General features: G+C 48.6%; 2 protein-coding genes across 2 annotated transcripts; one reads left to right on the plus strand and one right to left on the minus strand.

Moving 5' to 3' along the window:
• Positions 1-6,983: 6,983 nt before the first annotated feature.
• RNASE13 (ribonuclease A family member 13 (inactive)) lies at positions 6,984-9,522 on the plus strand. Its single transcript, XM_047795561.1, has one exon. It carries the CDS (start codon positions 7,894-7,896, stop codon positions 8,479-8,481), a length of 588 nt encoding a protein of 195 aa, XP_047651517.1. The 5' UTR covers positions 6,984-7,893; the 3' UTR covers positions 8,482-9,522.
• Positions 9,523-10,496: 974 nt separating this feature from the next.
• Positions 10,497-12,100, minus strand: TPPP2 (tubulin polymerization promoting protein family member 2). Its single transcript, XM_047797146.1, is given in 5 exon segments — positions 10,497-10,648; positions 10,651-10,741; positions 11,522-11,675; positions 11,927-11,994; positions 11,996-12,100. Coding segments are annotated over 5 exon segments (513 nt in total). The 3' UTR covers positions 10,497-10,553.
• Between the last annotated feature and the right edge of the window lie 2,092 nt (positions 12,101-14,192).

A 14,192-nucleotide genomic window follows, 5' to 3' on the forward strand; every position in this document is an offset into this window, starting at 1 on the left:
CATTGTCCAAATTGGAAAATTTGGTAGTGGTGCTGCTCCACATGCGGCCTAGACCTTCCTCTCCCTTGTAGTCCCTGTTCGTTGTGGCAATTATGGCTGAGTGGAGAGCCTGGGTGAGAGCTGCTCTTGGGGCTCCAGTGAGCTTGGCATATGAGACTCAGAAGAACTGAGACATTAAGGAAGTGAAGCATCACTAACTGTGGGTGGGAAGCCCTGGAAAACTGAGTCAGTGTTTTTGTTTTCAGGAATCACCTGTAAGTAGGTGGTGTTCTTGGAATAGGGGGGTCAGGTTCTTTAACATAGTCAAACAAATATTTATTGAGCATGTACTATGTGCCAAGGTCCTTGGGATATATCAGTGAATAAAAGAGACAAAAATCCTTACTTTTAGAATCCTTACATTCCACTGACAGAAAGATAGTAAAAAAGACTTTGCTCAAAGTGATAATTGCTAAGGAAAAAAGAACAAGACTTGTTGGTGGGTAGCCATTTTTATTTTTATTTTTTTTTAAGGGCCGCACCTGTGGCATATGGAGGTTCCTAGTCTAGGGGTCAAATCGGAGCTACAGCTGCTGGCCTATGCCAGAGCCACAGAAATGCCAGATCCGAGCCTCATCTGCAAACTACACCACAGCTCACGGCAACGCCGGATCCTTAACCCACTGAGTGAGGCCAAGGATCAAACCCGCAACCTCATGGTTCCTAGTCGGATTCGTTTCCGCTGAGCCACGGTGGGAATTCCTCCAATTTTTGAGTATGTGACACTGGTGACCTTCAAGTAAAGACTTGAAGGTGAGACACTGAACTATACTTGTCTAGAGAAGAATGCTCCAAGTAGAGAGGACAGCCCTAAAGCTGATGGATGCCACCAGCGTTGGAGGGACAGTAAGGAGTTCTGCATGGTTGGAGCAGGTGAGTGATGGAATCCGAGAGGGACCAGAGGCCAGATCACAGGATGCCTCAGAGGCCATTAGAAGGACTGAGAGTTTTGCCGTGCACACAGTGGGGAGCACTGGAAGGGTTCTAAGCAGAGGAGTAAAAGAGTAGCTGTTTAAAGATGCCCTGGCTTTGGGGTGGATGTGGCTACAGAGAGGTCATGCAAACTATCTGGGTCACACAGTTTGTGTTCTGGTCCAGAAGTTACAGTTCTGAGTCAGGAAGGTGGGGTGGTTGTTTTGAGGTCAGGAGACTTCATTTTAGTAGAGAGAGAGCATAGCTGTGGGTTAGGATGAAGGATCTCTGGAAGAATAAAGTGATGTGGGAGTGAGAAGCACCACTAGGCGGCAACAGAGAACCAGGAGAGAGTTTCACACAGGCCTCTGGCTCCTCTGCTTTCCCTGGGGGTGAGGCCTTGGCTGTGGGCACAGTATTCACTGCTTTGTTCAGGTGCCTGAGTCTTTGTAGTTTGAACTTGTGGGTAGAGAATTATGCCTCTGCTGCAGTAGAAATGCAAATGTTTGGAGATAAAATCTATGGTTTAAAGCAGACTGTGGACAGAATGTGGATCAGCCCAGTCCAGTGCAGCCCTGGCCTCAAGGCTGGGGTTAGAGGAGGGGGGTGGGAGGCTGAGAGCTCATTTGAATTCCTAGCCCAGACTCCTCCTCACTTCTCATTATTCTAGAGTGAGATGTTTCCAAACCACGACTTGCACTGCCCTCTGCTCTTGTGTTTTTCTGTCATTATAATTAGCCCAGTTTGCTCTTCAACTTCATTATGCCGGGTCCTCCAGAAGGCTGCCTTAGTGCTCTGTGAAAGTAAAGACAGCCAGCCATGCTGTCTCAGGTCAAAGGGAAGAGGGAGTGAAGGTTTAGGGTTGCAGGGGAACACTGAAAAGACAAATCTGTTATTTGCACAAGTCAACCTGAAACCCTTACTTCATCTCCACTGTTTGGAGAAGGCAGGTGATTTATTTTGTTTATTCAGCAAAATTATCCAGCTTCTAGGATCTGCTTCGCTTTGCCCTTGGTAGGATAATTAAGCCTTTTTTCCTTCACTGCGTTCACAGGGGGAGAGGAAAGGCTGGAGGAAGGGGAACAAGGTTAGAAGAACAAAAAGGAGTCAGGCAACAGGCCAGGGAGTCTGGCAGAAGGGAGAAGAGAAAAATGAAAGAAGAGAGAGCAGAAGACAAAATGGTGGGAGAGAAGATGGGAAGGAAGAAAGCCCCTCACAGGGCAGCCTCTATCCAGGGACATAAGGTAGCCCAGCCTCCTTCCCCTTTGAGGGGAGGGTCGTAGTCCCTGCTCTTGGTGTCAGTCATCTGCTCTCCCCAGGCCGCTGCTGTGCGTGTGTGTGTGTGTGTGTGTGTGTGTGTGTGTGTGTGTGTGTGTGTGTGTGTGTATGTGTGTGGTGTTTGAAGTTGTTGGAGTGGGTGTTGCGAAAATCCCAGCAGTGCCAGGTGGACCTCTGCCTGTCTTCCCCACAGGACAACAGCTGCTGCTTCCTGTAGCCTGCGTTGGGAGGGGGTGGGGGGGTTGGGAGAGAGGAGGGCCTGGATTGGTGCCCACCCTTCAGAGCCCAGCCTCTCTCTCTTCCGGAGTTCCACACAGCCTCTGGATACCGATGGAAAGCCCGTGAGAGTTTCCCTCCAAGCAGGAGCAGATCCAAGTTCTGCTATCCTCATTTTGTTGCTTCGAGGGTAAATAAAGGTAATGGGCTCATTTTTGTAGATGGGGGGAAAGTGAAACAAACACCAAGCTGGGGTCAGATGTGGGACTCGGTTTGGGTCTTTGAATTCTCATGACCTTTCCTGGAACAGCTGTGGGTCTGGAGGAGGCAGCAGTGACGGAAGGTTGGAATCCTTGGCTTCCAGACCAATGGCTTTAGAGAGGCCAGGATGCAGGAGTGGGGGAACCTGGTCTGGGGTTGAGAGGCCTCATCAGGTCACTCTGCCTCCTATACCACTGCCAGCTCCCCACTTACCTACAGAATAAAATACACATTCCTTAGCCTGATAGTCAAGTTCTGCCACAATCTGGCAAACCTGTCTTTCTAACTTTATCTCTGACTTTTCTCCCACTGATTGCCTCAACCCCAGCCAGGTTGGTTTTCTCCTTCTTCAAACATAACTTTCATAATCCTCTTTTTCTCCACTTAACTCTTCACTGTTTTTTAGACCCATCCTAAGGTCCTAGGTGACCCCCTCTTCCCCCAGAAATCCTTCTCTGACCCTCCTCATTCAGAGGGATCTCTTTCACCACTAAATTCCTACAGTACTTACTGTCTTCAAGATGTATAATTTTCTGCCTTGAATTGCTGGTTATTTCTTCATATATATTTGTTTTCCTCCAGTTTAGACTGTCAATTCCCAGAAGACAAAGATCATCTGTTATACTTCTTCTGCACCTCCCACAGGATGTAGCATAGTGCCTAGCATGTAAATGACCCTAAGTGATTCAACTTCTAGGCTAGAAGGCATTTCCTCTGCCCTTGAATGATCCCAGTCCCAGGTGCTCTCACCTGAATGATCCCAGTCCCAGTTGAGGAACAGACCACGCAGCTCCTGAACTTGAACCCTGATGTGGAGGTGAACCTATGACAAAAAGGTTTAAACGGCTGAAGCAGTCCTTTAGGTTCAAGGGCAACCCAGAACACATGCTATTTGAACAATCTGAGCTGGACGGGACAAAAGGGATGCCACTGAGATTGCAGTAAGCTCCCTTGAGGCAAAATCTTGGGGCTCCTCTCTCCCAGTCTTAGGGAATCATCCTTGCACCTGTCACTCTAGTCGGTGGTTCTAGAAATGCTTACTGTTGGGGAGGGGAGGAGGAAGAGAATGTGTAGATGGCTACGTGCGGAGAGTCACTTTCACAGGAAAAATAAAAAGTTGTTTCGGCGATGAACTATCAGGAATCGTTTTGCTGGTAAAAGGACCAGCACCATCACAAGCAAAGTCTAACAAAAATATTTCCAAGTCTTAGATAGTTACCCTTTTCAATATATAGAGTATAATTCTGCTCTTTTTAGGACATCTGATTCTCTATTAGACCAAAATTTATCAACCTCAGCACAATCTACATTTTTGCCTGGATACTTCTTTGCTGTGGGAGCTGTCCTGTGCAGTGCAGAATGTTTAGCAGCATCTCTGGCCTCTACCCACTAGATAACAGCACCCCCCAGTATGACAACCAAAATGAGTCTCTAGAGGTGATCCAATTTCTCCCCATTGAGAACCACTGAACAAGACATAGGAGCTCAAGCAACTACTGTTCCTCCCTCTGACTTAGTTACTTCATCTCCAGGGTGATTCTTATATATGTAAAGTCCAGTGTAATGGGATAACAATTCCACAAATCTCAAGACTAGGGAGCAAATGAAACCATAACAAGGGCGTCAGAACAGATGAAACAACCCTAAGGATCAGCTCCTCTGATACAGGATTTTAAAGACCAGACCACTAGGATCGTAGGTTGGAACTCCAAGTCCCATCGCACACTAAGCACTTTTCCTGGTCCCATGCTCATGCCTTTGTAACATGTGTGTTACATTTGTAACATATGTGTGTCATTCCTACTGAATCGTAAATTTCATATGGACTGGAATTATCTTATTTACTTTTCAATTTTCCCCCAACACTCCTCACAGTGCTTTTCACATAGTATTTAACAATTGCAGAATTTTAAAGTCATCAAAAAGGGGCATGACTAAGAGTAGAGAACTTGGTAAAGAAGAATTTGTAAGGGGTTAAAGAGGGTTCTAGATTGGCAGAGTGGGGAAGTGGGGGGACTTTTGGCTCATTTGGGAAATATAAGACTTTGCAGGTGGTAAATGAGTTGGGGAAAAAAGTGAGTTAGTATAGTATCTAAAAGCCCATATCCGATTATCCATTTATATATTGTTTAATGGCTGAAAGCCCCTTCCATACCATCATTTAGTCTTGCAGCTTCATAAGGAAGGCAATCATCCCATTTTATGGAGGAGAAAAGAGAAGCTCAGTGGGTTATCTGACATCAAGTCCTAAACTCTTTCCTCCACAATGTGCTGTTCCATTTCTGTAATTGTGTGTGTGGAAGCCAACTGGTGGTGGTTGGGTAGTGAGTGAAGGAAGAGGACAAAAAGCCCTTTCCTCTTCTCAGGGAAGCTGCAACGTTGAGCAAATAGGGAAGAAGTAGCACGCTCTGAGACTGGGACCACAAAGTGGTGGCTTCCTCAAAACAAAGACTTGAGTCAGCCAGGTTCGGGCACCACCCTGGGTGTTGGCTTACAGACTAGCCTGAAGGATACAGATGAGCCACCTGCCTGTGTAGGCTTTAACTTCTCTTGCTTGGCTATGCATATTTCCCTGGGGAGGTTCTCCAAGGTGAAACTTCTTAAACAGGACTTCTGGGGTGATCTTCGCGTGAGTTAGCTCAGCAGATTGGTGGCGGTGAGAGTGGGAGGAGAGAGCAGCATTCTGGGTAGAGGAGACAACATGAGTGAGAGGTGGGTGGGGCACCAAGGGGGAAAGCAGGCAGGGATGGAGATGTAGGTGGAGATATGGTGGGGGCCAGGTCATAGAGGCTGCCTGACCTATAAGGTGTAGAGTCCTGCTGGAATTGGAGGGTGTGTGGTGTCCAGGAGAGGGGAGAGCTTGAGCAGGGGAAGAAATAGGAATGGAAGAGACAGTTTCAGAAAAAGTTTTAGTTATGATTTCAGGGCTGCATGACTGATGGACTCATGAGTACTCACCATGTGCCAGGCCCTGGGCTAAGAGTCTTGATATACATCTTAATGAATCTTAATACTGCTGTGAGATACAGAATATTATCCCCATTAAGATGAAGAAATTGAAGCTTGTGCTGGTTTAGTAAACTTGGACCAATGGTGCACAGCCTGGAAGCGGCAAAGCCAGAATCCAATTCCCAGTCTGCTTTACTCAAAACTTTTTTTTTTTTTTGTCTTTTTGCCTTTTCTAGAGCCGCTCCCATGGCATATGGAGGTTCCCAGGCTAGGGGTTGAATCAGAGCTGTAGCTGCCGGCCTACGCCAGAGCCACAGCAACGTGGGATTCAAGCCGTGTCTGCAACCTACACCACAGTTCGTGGCAACGCCAGATCCTTAACCCACTGAGCAAGGCCAGGGATTGAACCTGCATCCTCATGGTTCCTAGTCGGATTCATTAACCACTGCGCCACGACGGGAACTCCTCAAAACTTTCTTTCTTTTTAATTGCAGAAATTCTAGGGCCAGGGATCAAACCTGTGCCACAGTAGCCACGCAAGCTACAACAGTAACAACGCTGGCTCCTTGACCTGCTGTGCCACCTGAGAACTCCCCAAAGTTTGCTCTTAACCATCATGTAGTACAGACCTGGAACAAGTGAGGTTAGGCACAGGGCAGGGTGGATGACCACTCTTGGATTTCTTGCATAGGTAACTGAAGAAACAGACAACACAAAAGGGAAAGCAAGATGGGGAAGGGTGGGTTCAGTTTGGGACTTTAGTTTGTGCCTCAGAAAGAACAAGTTTAAGGGGGCTGCGAATGAGGAGCACTCATGTGTTTCTCTCTGCTCCCCTCTACCCCTCCTGAACTACACACTGGCCTTGGAACTACACACGCAGGGTTCTCTGGTCTGACTCCCCTCTGCAGCTCTCCAGGGAGACAGTGGTAAGCTGTCCTAAGCCCACAGCCTGGACAACATCTGCAAGGAGGAGGCAGCCAAGAAATCAAGGACTGTGGCTGGTAGGCTCTAGGGAGCTAGCTCTTTGGTTCTGATGAAGGGGCAGGTGTTGATGAAAAAGGGTTAGGAACTTAGCCCTTTTCCCAACATGACACACTACAAGAATCTGATATGCTGGGTTCAGACAGCCCTCAGGTCCAGGCTATGCTTTTTTTTTGGCATGTGGAAGTTCCCAGGCTAGGGGTTGAATCAGAGTTGTAGAGCTGGCCTACGCCACAGCCACAGCAATGTGAGATCTGAGCCCCATCTTCCACCTACACCAGAGCTTGAGGCAATGCTAGATCCTTAACCCACTGAGGCAGGCCAGGGACTGAACCTATGTCCTCATGGATGCTAGTCAGATTTGTTTCTGATGAGCCACGACAGGAACTCCTATGCTGTCTAATCTTAACCTGACAAGTTTGAGGCTTTGGGGTCATGCACAGATTTCCCAGGAGTGCTCTGACTCTGAGAGGGCCTGAGGTTTCACGTGAGTGTGTTGGTGTGATCATGATTAGAGTGAAGTTGATGATGTGGATGGTTGGGCTGGAGGGCCACATGGCGGTCTTTGATTGTCAGCCCAGCACTCAGGTGGGAGGCCCTCGTCTACATGGCCTCCTGGGCTCCTGTGACTGGGATGAGAGAGCGGCAGACCCTCCATTCTCTGAGGGTCAGGAATAAGCAGCACTTTGTTCCTTGGAAACAAGACAGTGCTTTCCTTGTCACCTTTCTGAGGGTGCAGGGCCTCTGAACCAGAGAAGACATCAAAGGAATCCCAAGAACTTCGGGACTTCTGGCGGGGAGGTTGGAACTAAATGTTCTGATGACACCAGAAGGGAGGAGACCAGAAAGCAATGTCTCTTTCCTCCCCCTCATCCAACCCCCTCAGCACAGGTGACACTCCCTCCTCTCACCTTTGGGCCATCCTTGGCCTCAAGCAAGAAGAGTCCCTACCCCTGCCCTGCCACCGTCCAGCTACTGTCCTTCCTCAGCCTCAGTCAGAGAAGTGTAGCTGAGCCGTTCCTTCTGGATCATCTGCATTTTCACCAGGAGGATTAACCTGGCCAGGGATAACCAGGAAAGGCCTTGCACCCAAGGGCCAGTTGGACCTCTTATTCTGTGAGTGTTACAGTTCCTGGACTGGGTGAGGCTGAGACCATAAGGTAACCAAGCGAGAGGAGGGATGGCTGGAGGTGCTGACCAGCTGGGTGACCTTGGGGCAAATGTCTCTTCTCTCTGAGGCATGAGGACCTGGGCTGGATGATCTCTGAGGGACAGTCTGGTTTTGAGAGCATAGGGGAAAGTACACGGGGAAGGCTGGGGCACACTGGAGGCTCTGGGAAGGGGCAGCCAGCCAGTCCAGGTGCACTTCTGCCGCCAATCACCTTAACTCTGCCAGCAGGAGGAATGGCACCAGCCATGGCCCAGCTCCTGCTCCTCCAGCTTGTTCTAGGGCCAGCTTTGGTTGAAAACTTCAAGCTCCAGCTTGCCATCAAGAATTTCCGTACCTTACACATCGACTTTCCCAAGGTTGACTTCGAAAAGGGTTTCCACGGCTACTGTAATGGTCTGATGGCCTATGTACGGGGCAAAAAACAAAGCTGGTATTGCCCAAAGATCCATTATGTATTGCATGCCCCTTGGACAGTCGTCCGGAAGTTCTGCAAGAACAGTGAGAGCTTCTGTGAGAATTACAACGAATACTGTACACTCACCCAGGACTCTGTCCCCCTCACGATCTGCTCCCTGAACTCCAAACAGCCGCCCACCAGTTGCAACTACAATAGTACCCTAACCAACCAAAGGCTCTATCTGCTCTGCTCCAAAAGTATGATGCTGAACCGATAGACATCATTGGCCTCTACTAGAGAACAGAGGCTTGCACTTTGAACGACTCTCCCTACTGTCGCTACAGACCAGCCTGTCCCCACTCCCGAAGCTCTGATCGTGGGTACAAGGTTTCCTCCCTGACTTTGAAGGCAGGCAGGGTCCCCTCCCAAGAGACCAGGGAGGTAGGAAAAATGTCTCGAGCTTTGGCCACCATGCAAAGTCATACTGTCTTGTAGCCTCTTTCTAACTTGTTGCCTTCTGCCGACCCCCCACACACACCTCGCCACCATCCTCCCTCTCCCACAGACAGTTTTACCCACCCAAGAAGCTGACTGTGTCCAGTTGGCAGCAGTTGTCCATCTGCTGGGCCAGATCCTGAATCCTGGATGGAGTCCCAGAGCCTCAGCTCACACCATGGCAACAGGCACCAGTTCTGTGTCTCAAATCCCCATCCCTATCACCCTTCCCTTCTCAGTCTTCCCCATTTCCCTTATGATCCCCTCTACTCACCCACCCACAGATAGGTATTTCTAGCTATAGGAACTTCCCTGGGAGTCAGACTCACATTAGCATCATTTTCCCAGGGACTCCCTCAGTTCCCAGCACTCTTCTCGATGGAATCATTTATTTCTTCTTCACATAACGTGTCCTTTCCGCCCTTCTTCTACCATGAAGCCCAGTGCGGTCTCTCCCCCCATACTCCAACCTCTTCAATCACTCTGTATTCTTTCTCTAAACCTCTTCTCCTTCCATCCTTCTCACCTTGACTCACTGGAGTTTCAAGTCATCTTCTCTGACCTGTTCCTCCAAAGATTCTTGGATCCCTTTCCTTCCCAAAGCTCCTCCTGACATCTTCCAAACTCCAGATCTGCCTCTGACAAGCCTGGGGTGGAGTAGACCACCCAGAGTCACAGAAGGTTTTAAATCCATATGAGAATTAGGTAAAAGATAACCATGGGATGAAACTGGGTGAAGGGTACATGGGACCTCCCTGTGCTTTTTGCATCTTCCTGTAAATCAAGAATCATTTCAAAATAAAAAGATAAAAACCGGTCTAAATCAGTTCTGATTTCACTCATTTCTTTTTTTTTTTTTGTCTTTTTTTTGCCATTTCTTCGGCCACTCCCTTGGCATATGGAGGTTCCCAGGCTAGGGGCCTAATGGGAGCTGTAGCTGCCAGCCTACGCCAGAGCCACAGCAACGTGGGATCCGAGCTGCGTCTGCAACCTACACCACAGCTCACGGCAACACCGGATCCTTAACCCACTGAGCAAGGCCAGGGGATCGAACCTGCAACCTCATGGTTCCTAGTCGGATTCATTAATCACTGCGCCACGACGGGAACTCCTGATTTCACTCATTTCTGTGTCCCAGAACTTCTCCTCTCAGAGTCCTGAAGGCCATCCACCTCCCACCATTTTCCTGGGTGACCTTAACAATCAGTAGGCTCTTCTGTTCCATGTCTACTGTGATGGAGGTGGGGTGGGATAAAACTCAGTTCCAGGCTGGGTGCTGAAAATGGATTCTCCCTCCCCCTTGGCTCTAGAACAAATGCATAAGAGGAAGTTAGGCTAAGTAGATTCCTTGACTCACCCTCTCTGGCGTCTATTTCTCCCCCAACAAAATATGGATTGCAACAGATGAGGAAGGTGGGGGGGACAGGGAAGGGTCTAGGTTGCTAGTGTCTGGGTCCTACCATGTCAGATCAGGAATTGCTACTCTCCTTTGGGAGGCTGAGGGGAATAATACCAATAATGGGCAACATACATAGTAAAACTTTTACCTCTGTATCTAGTTTATCTTATCTCCAAATATATTCCTCAGCCATGTTCTTAGAAGCAGGCACTGAGGGGGCTGCTACCTAATGGAGGGGAGGACCAAGTAGAGCAAAGGGTGGTAGACCTGGGAACCACCCATCCTTGGGTTTCTGGGCTCCTCTCTGTCCTCTGCACCAAGGGGCCCCTTGTCCCTCACCCTGGTGGAAGAAAGAGCTCGTGAGCTGCTGCACACACAGATGTTTATTGTCTCACAAGCTCCCTGGTGTTAAAGATGCAAGGTCAAGGGCTGGCAGGCTAAGGTGAGCCTACTCCCTAGGTGCTGCCCTTCTTATCATAGGTGCCAGCACCCTTGTAGCCACTCACATAGCCAGAGTTGTCTGTCACGTCTTCCCGTCCTGCAATGCCTTGCCTTTGCCACTCTCATCAAAGCGCTCCTTGTGGGTGCCAGTGTACTTGCTGGTGTCCGTCAGCCGGCTCACCCCGCCCACGGTCGTTGCTTTCTGAAAGTCAGAGGATGGTGAACCTGACTGCTCTTCCCTTCCCCTCCACTGTCACTTCCCTTCTCTAAAGGTGGCCTTTGATTCCTCTAGTTCTCTGAGCTCTTGTTCAACCCTTGGCATGGTGCTGCTTGCTTAGGGCCCAGCTGCACTGTGGGCAGGAGCTCTGAGCCATCCACTTGTGAAGAAGGAGTCTGGTGTATGGGAATGAGTGGGGTCTGTGTATGTGTGTGTGTATTTCTCTGTTTCCAGGGTGCTATTTTGACTAAGCTGCAACCAAAGAACTTCAACCCTAGACCTCAAATGCAAGGTCAGTCCTACTGGGAAGACCCTATTTGAAATCTAGAGTAGACACCTCTTAGTAGACAGGGGACAAATAGGGTAACAGGGGATGGTGACAGGCAGAAAGCCAGATATTAGATTTTATGTAAAAGTGGGAAGAGGAACGGGGATCAGGTACCAAGTCCTCTGCACTCAGTGTCTTCTAAAAGCCACCAGGCCCTTGTTGCCTTCAGATCCTGGACACTTGGGCATGAGTCTAAGTTTTACTATTAAAATAGCTGTGGACCTTGGGCAATCACTTCCTCTCAGAGTTTCCTCACCTGTGAAATGACTAGGTGATCTCTAAAGTCTATTTCAATCTCAACAGTGGCCAGAGGCTTTGTGCCCTGTCTCCCCATAGTGCTACTGTTGACAGGAACCCTGGCATGTATGAGGGGAGACAGGAGCAGTGGGGGCTTAGGGAAGTAGGGTTAAGGGTTAGGAATGAAGACTGTCACTCACAGTAACACCGGTGGTAGCTGGGTCCTTGCCCTCCATGAGTTTATAAATGTTCTCCAAGGCTTCATCTGGGCTCTTCCCCTTGAATCGCTTCTGGCCCAGTTCCTTCATTGCCTCCTGGAACTGCTGGAAGGTGATGGTTCGGGCATTCTTGGCCCTGGTAGTCAGACAGAAATCCAGAAAACTCTGGAACATGAACTCATCACCTTCCAAGGCCAACCCTTCCCTTACTCAGATGTGGCCTCTTGACCCTGAGTGTCTTGGGGACAAGGACTAGCACAGTGCCAGACACCCAGTAGGTGCTCAGGAGACCCATTACAAATGTTCTGCCACATAAACCCTTCCATGTCCCATGACCTTGTTGTTACACTCACCACCCCTGCTCCCGTCTCAGGTCCCTTACTTGACTTGCTGAACACAATTCCACCATCAGTGGAGGTGACCATCTTGCCGTCCATGATGCCACAGTCTTTGCAACAACTTGGAGAAGTTCTTGTTGTTCATTTCAGTGCCACTGCTTGACGATTCTCCAAAGACAGCAAACCGCTGGAACGTTTCCTCTCCTTCCGCTTCTGATGCCATGGTCAACCAAGGTGAGGGAGGACACTGCAGGGTGGTAGGGTAGAGACTCAAGGGGGAAGGGAGGAGGGGAAGGGAGGGGACTGAAGAACAATAAGGATGGTGGTTAAAATAAAATCCCAATCAGCAACAGGAACGAACCCCCTATCCCTGTCCTCTCTTCCCCTTCCCTCTGACCTCCCATCTTACTGTTCCCAGTATGAGAACTACTAGTGTGAACCTGCATATGGAAGTAATCACCACCACCACCCACTTCCCCATCATGTCTGTGTACCTGAAATTGCCTGGATGGTGTCCTGACCCTTCCCAGCCTTTGATGTAAGTGTGTGCAGATGTGTGGGAGCCCGCTGGCCTGGGAGACTGTGTGGCAGTGGGGAGACAGGGGAGGAGAGGGAAACTTCTATGACCTCAGCAGTGTTTATGTGACACTCATTTGCAGCCCCATCTATAGCCCTAATCTTTGGGGGAGGGGTCCTTAAGTCCCTACCTTGCATGTCACTTTGAGACCTGACCAGTCTCCTGATCTCTCCAGATGATCAAGCTTCCTTCATCATTTCATCCCTGCTTGACCCAGTCCTCTGTGTCTTGGTCAAACTGTTTTACACTCTGCCCTTCAACAAAAGCTGAGGAGAGCTCAGGGGATGGGTTAATGAAAACAAGTTGACATCAGTCCAACATTGAGCTTTTTTTCTGTCTCCAGGCCCAGGTTAATGACCAACATGGATAATCCCATTGGCTTTGGCAGACCAAGTTCAACAGGAACTTTATTTTTATTTTGTATTTTTAGGGCCGCACCTGTGGCATATGGAGGTTCCCAGGCTAGGGGTCCAATTGGAGCTGTAGCCATTGGCCCATGCCAGAGCCACAGCAACACCAGATCCAAGCCTCATCTGTGACCTACACCACAGCTCATGGCAACATCGGATCCTTAACCCACTGAATGAGGCCAGGAATCCAACCTGCATCCTCATGCATGCTAGTTGGGTTTCTTAGCCACTGAACCGCGATGGGAACTCATCAACAGGAACTTAAATGGCTTCCATTGTTGGACCCAACATGGGAAGAATATGACTCTTGGAGGGTCATAGATCTGAGTGGGTCAGGGTGAGGTTGAGCCCCAGACTCTGAAAATCTTCCAGATAAGTTTCAACACAGGTCAAAGATGTTCCTCAGGGGTTTCACTTTGGCCTTTTCTCTAGCTGGAAACCGTATAGATGGATGAACTTCAGGGCCCCTAAAATAAAGCAGCTGGGTTGGTGACTTCCTGCCCCTTCCCATCTAACTGTCACCAACTCCTATACTTTCCCTTGTCTTACAAATCCATTCCTGTCTTTCCACTCCTATTGCTCTCACACTTTATGCAAGTCCTTGTTATGTCTTAGCTAGCTGATTATCCTGCCTTCTAAATGACTTCTTTCCTAAGTCAAATGCTTTACCTTCACCCACCCTCTAATCCATTTTTAATTACCACCCTTCCCCATCAGATTAATTCTCACAAAGCAATTTTTTTTTATCAGTTTCTCCTGCTCAAGAACACTCTATGGGTCTTCAAACCTTTTTGAAATGCCACACCTTTTTGCTTGTCACTCAAGGACCTTCACACCTGGCTCCAACCTACCTTACCGAACATCACCCACCTTGCATTAATATTACTCTTCATCTGGGGCCACATTGGTCTGATAACTATATGCTTCATAGGGTACCTGAAGCCTAGTGGAGAGAGAATAACCTTGGAGTGGAATGTATCTGGCTGGAGATTTAAGTCCCAGATAGGTCATTTACTAGCTGAGTGGTCTTGTGAAAGTCACTAAACATCCCTGAGCTTCAATTTCATCATCTCTATAGTGAGGACAAAAATACTTACATTATAGTATTAGGGGAAAATATATGGCAGTTACCTTGCACATAGTAGCTACTATTCAATTCTTTAGAGTAACATGGATATTTCTGCCCCCAAACTTTCCCTCATGATCTCTCTCTTAATGGATAGAACGCCCCTCCTTTCCACCCAAGTACTCCATTGTTGTACTCCTGATAGTATGGTTTGCCCTAGAAACAAAACTTTTTTCTTCTTCTGAATTATATTAAGATAACG

This window comes from Phacochoerus africanus, chromosome 9, assembly GCF_016906955.1.
Source record: "Phacochoerus africanus isolate WHEZ1 chromosome 9, ROS_Pafr_v1, whole genome shotgun sequence".
NCBI lineage: Eukaryota > Metazoa > Chordata > Mammalia > Artiodactyla > Suidae > Phacochoerus > Phacochoerus africanus.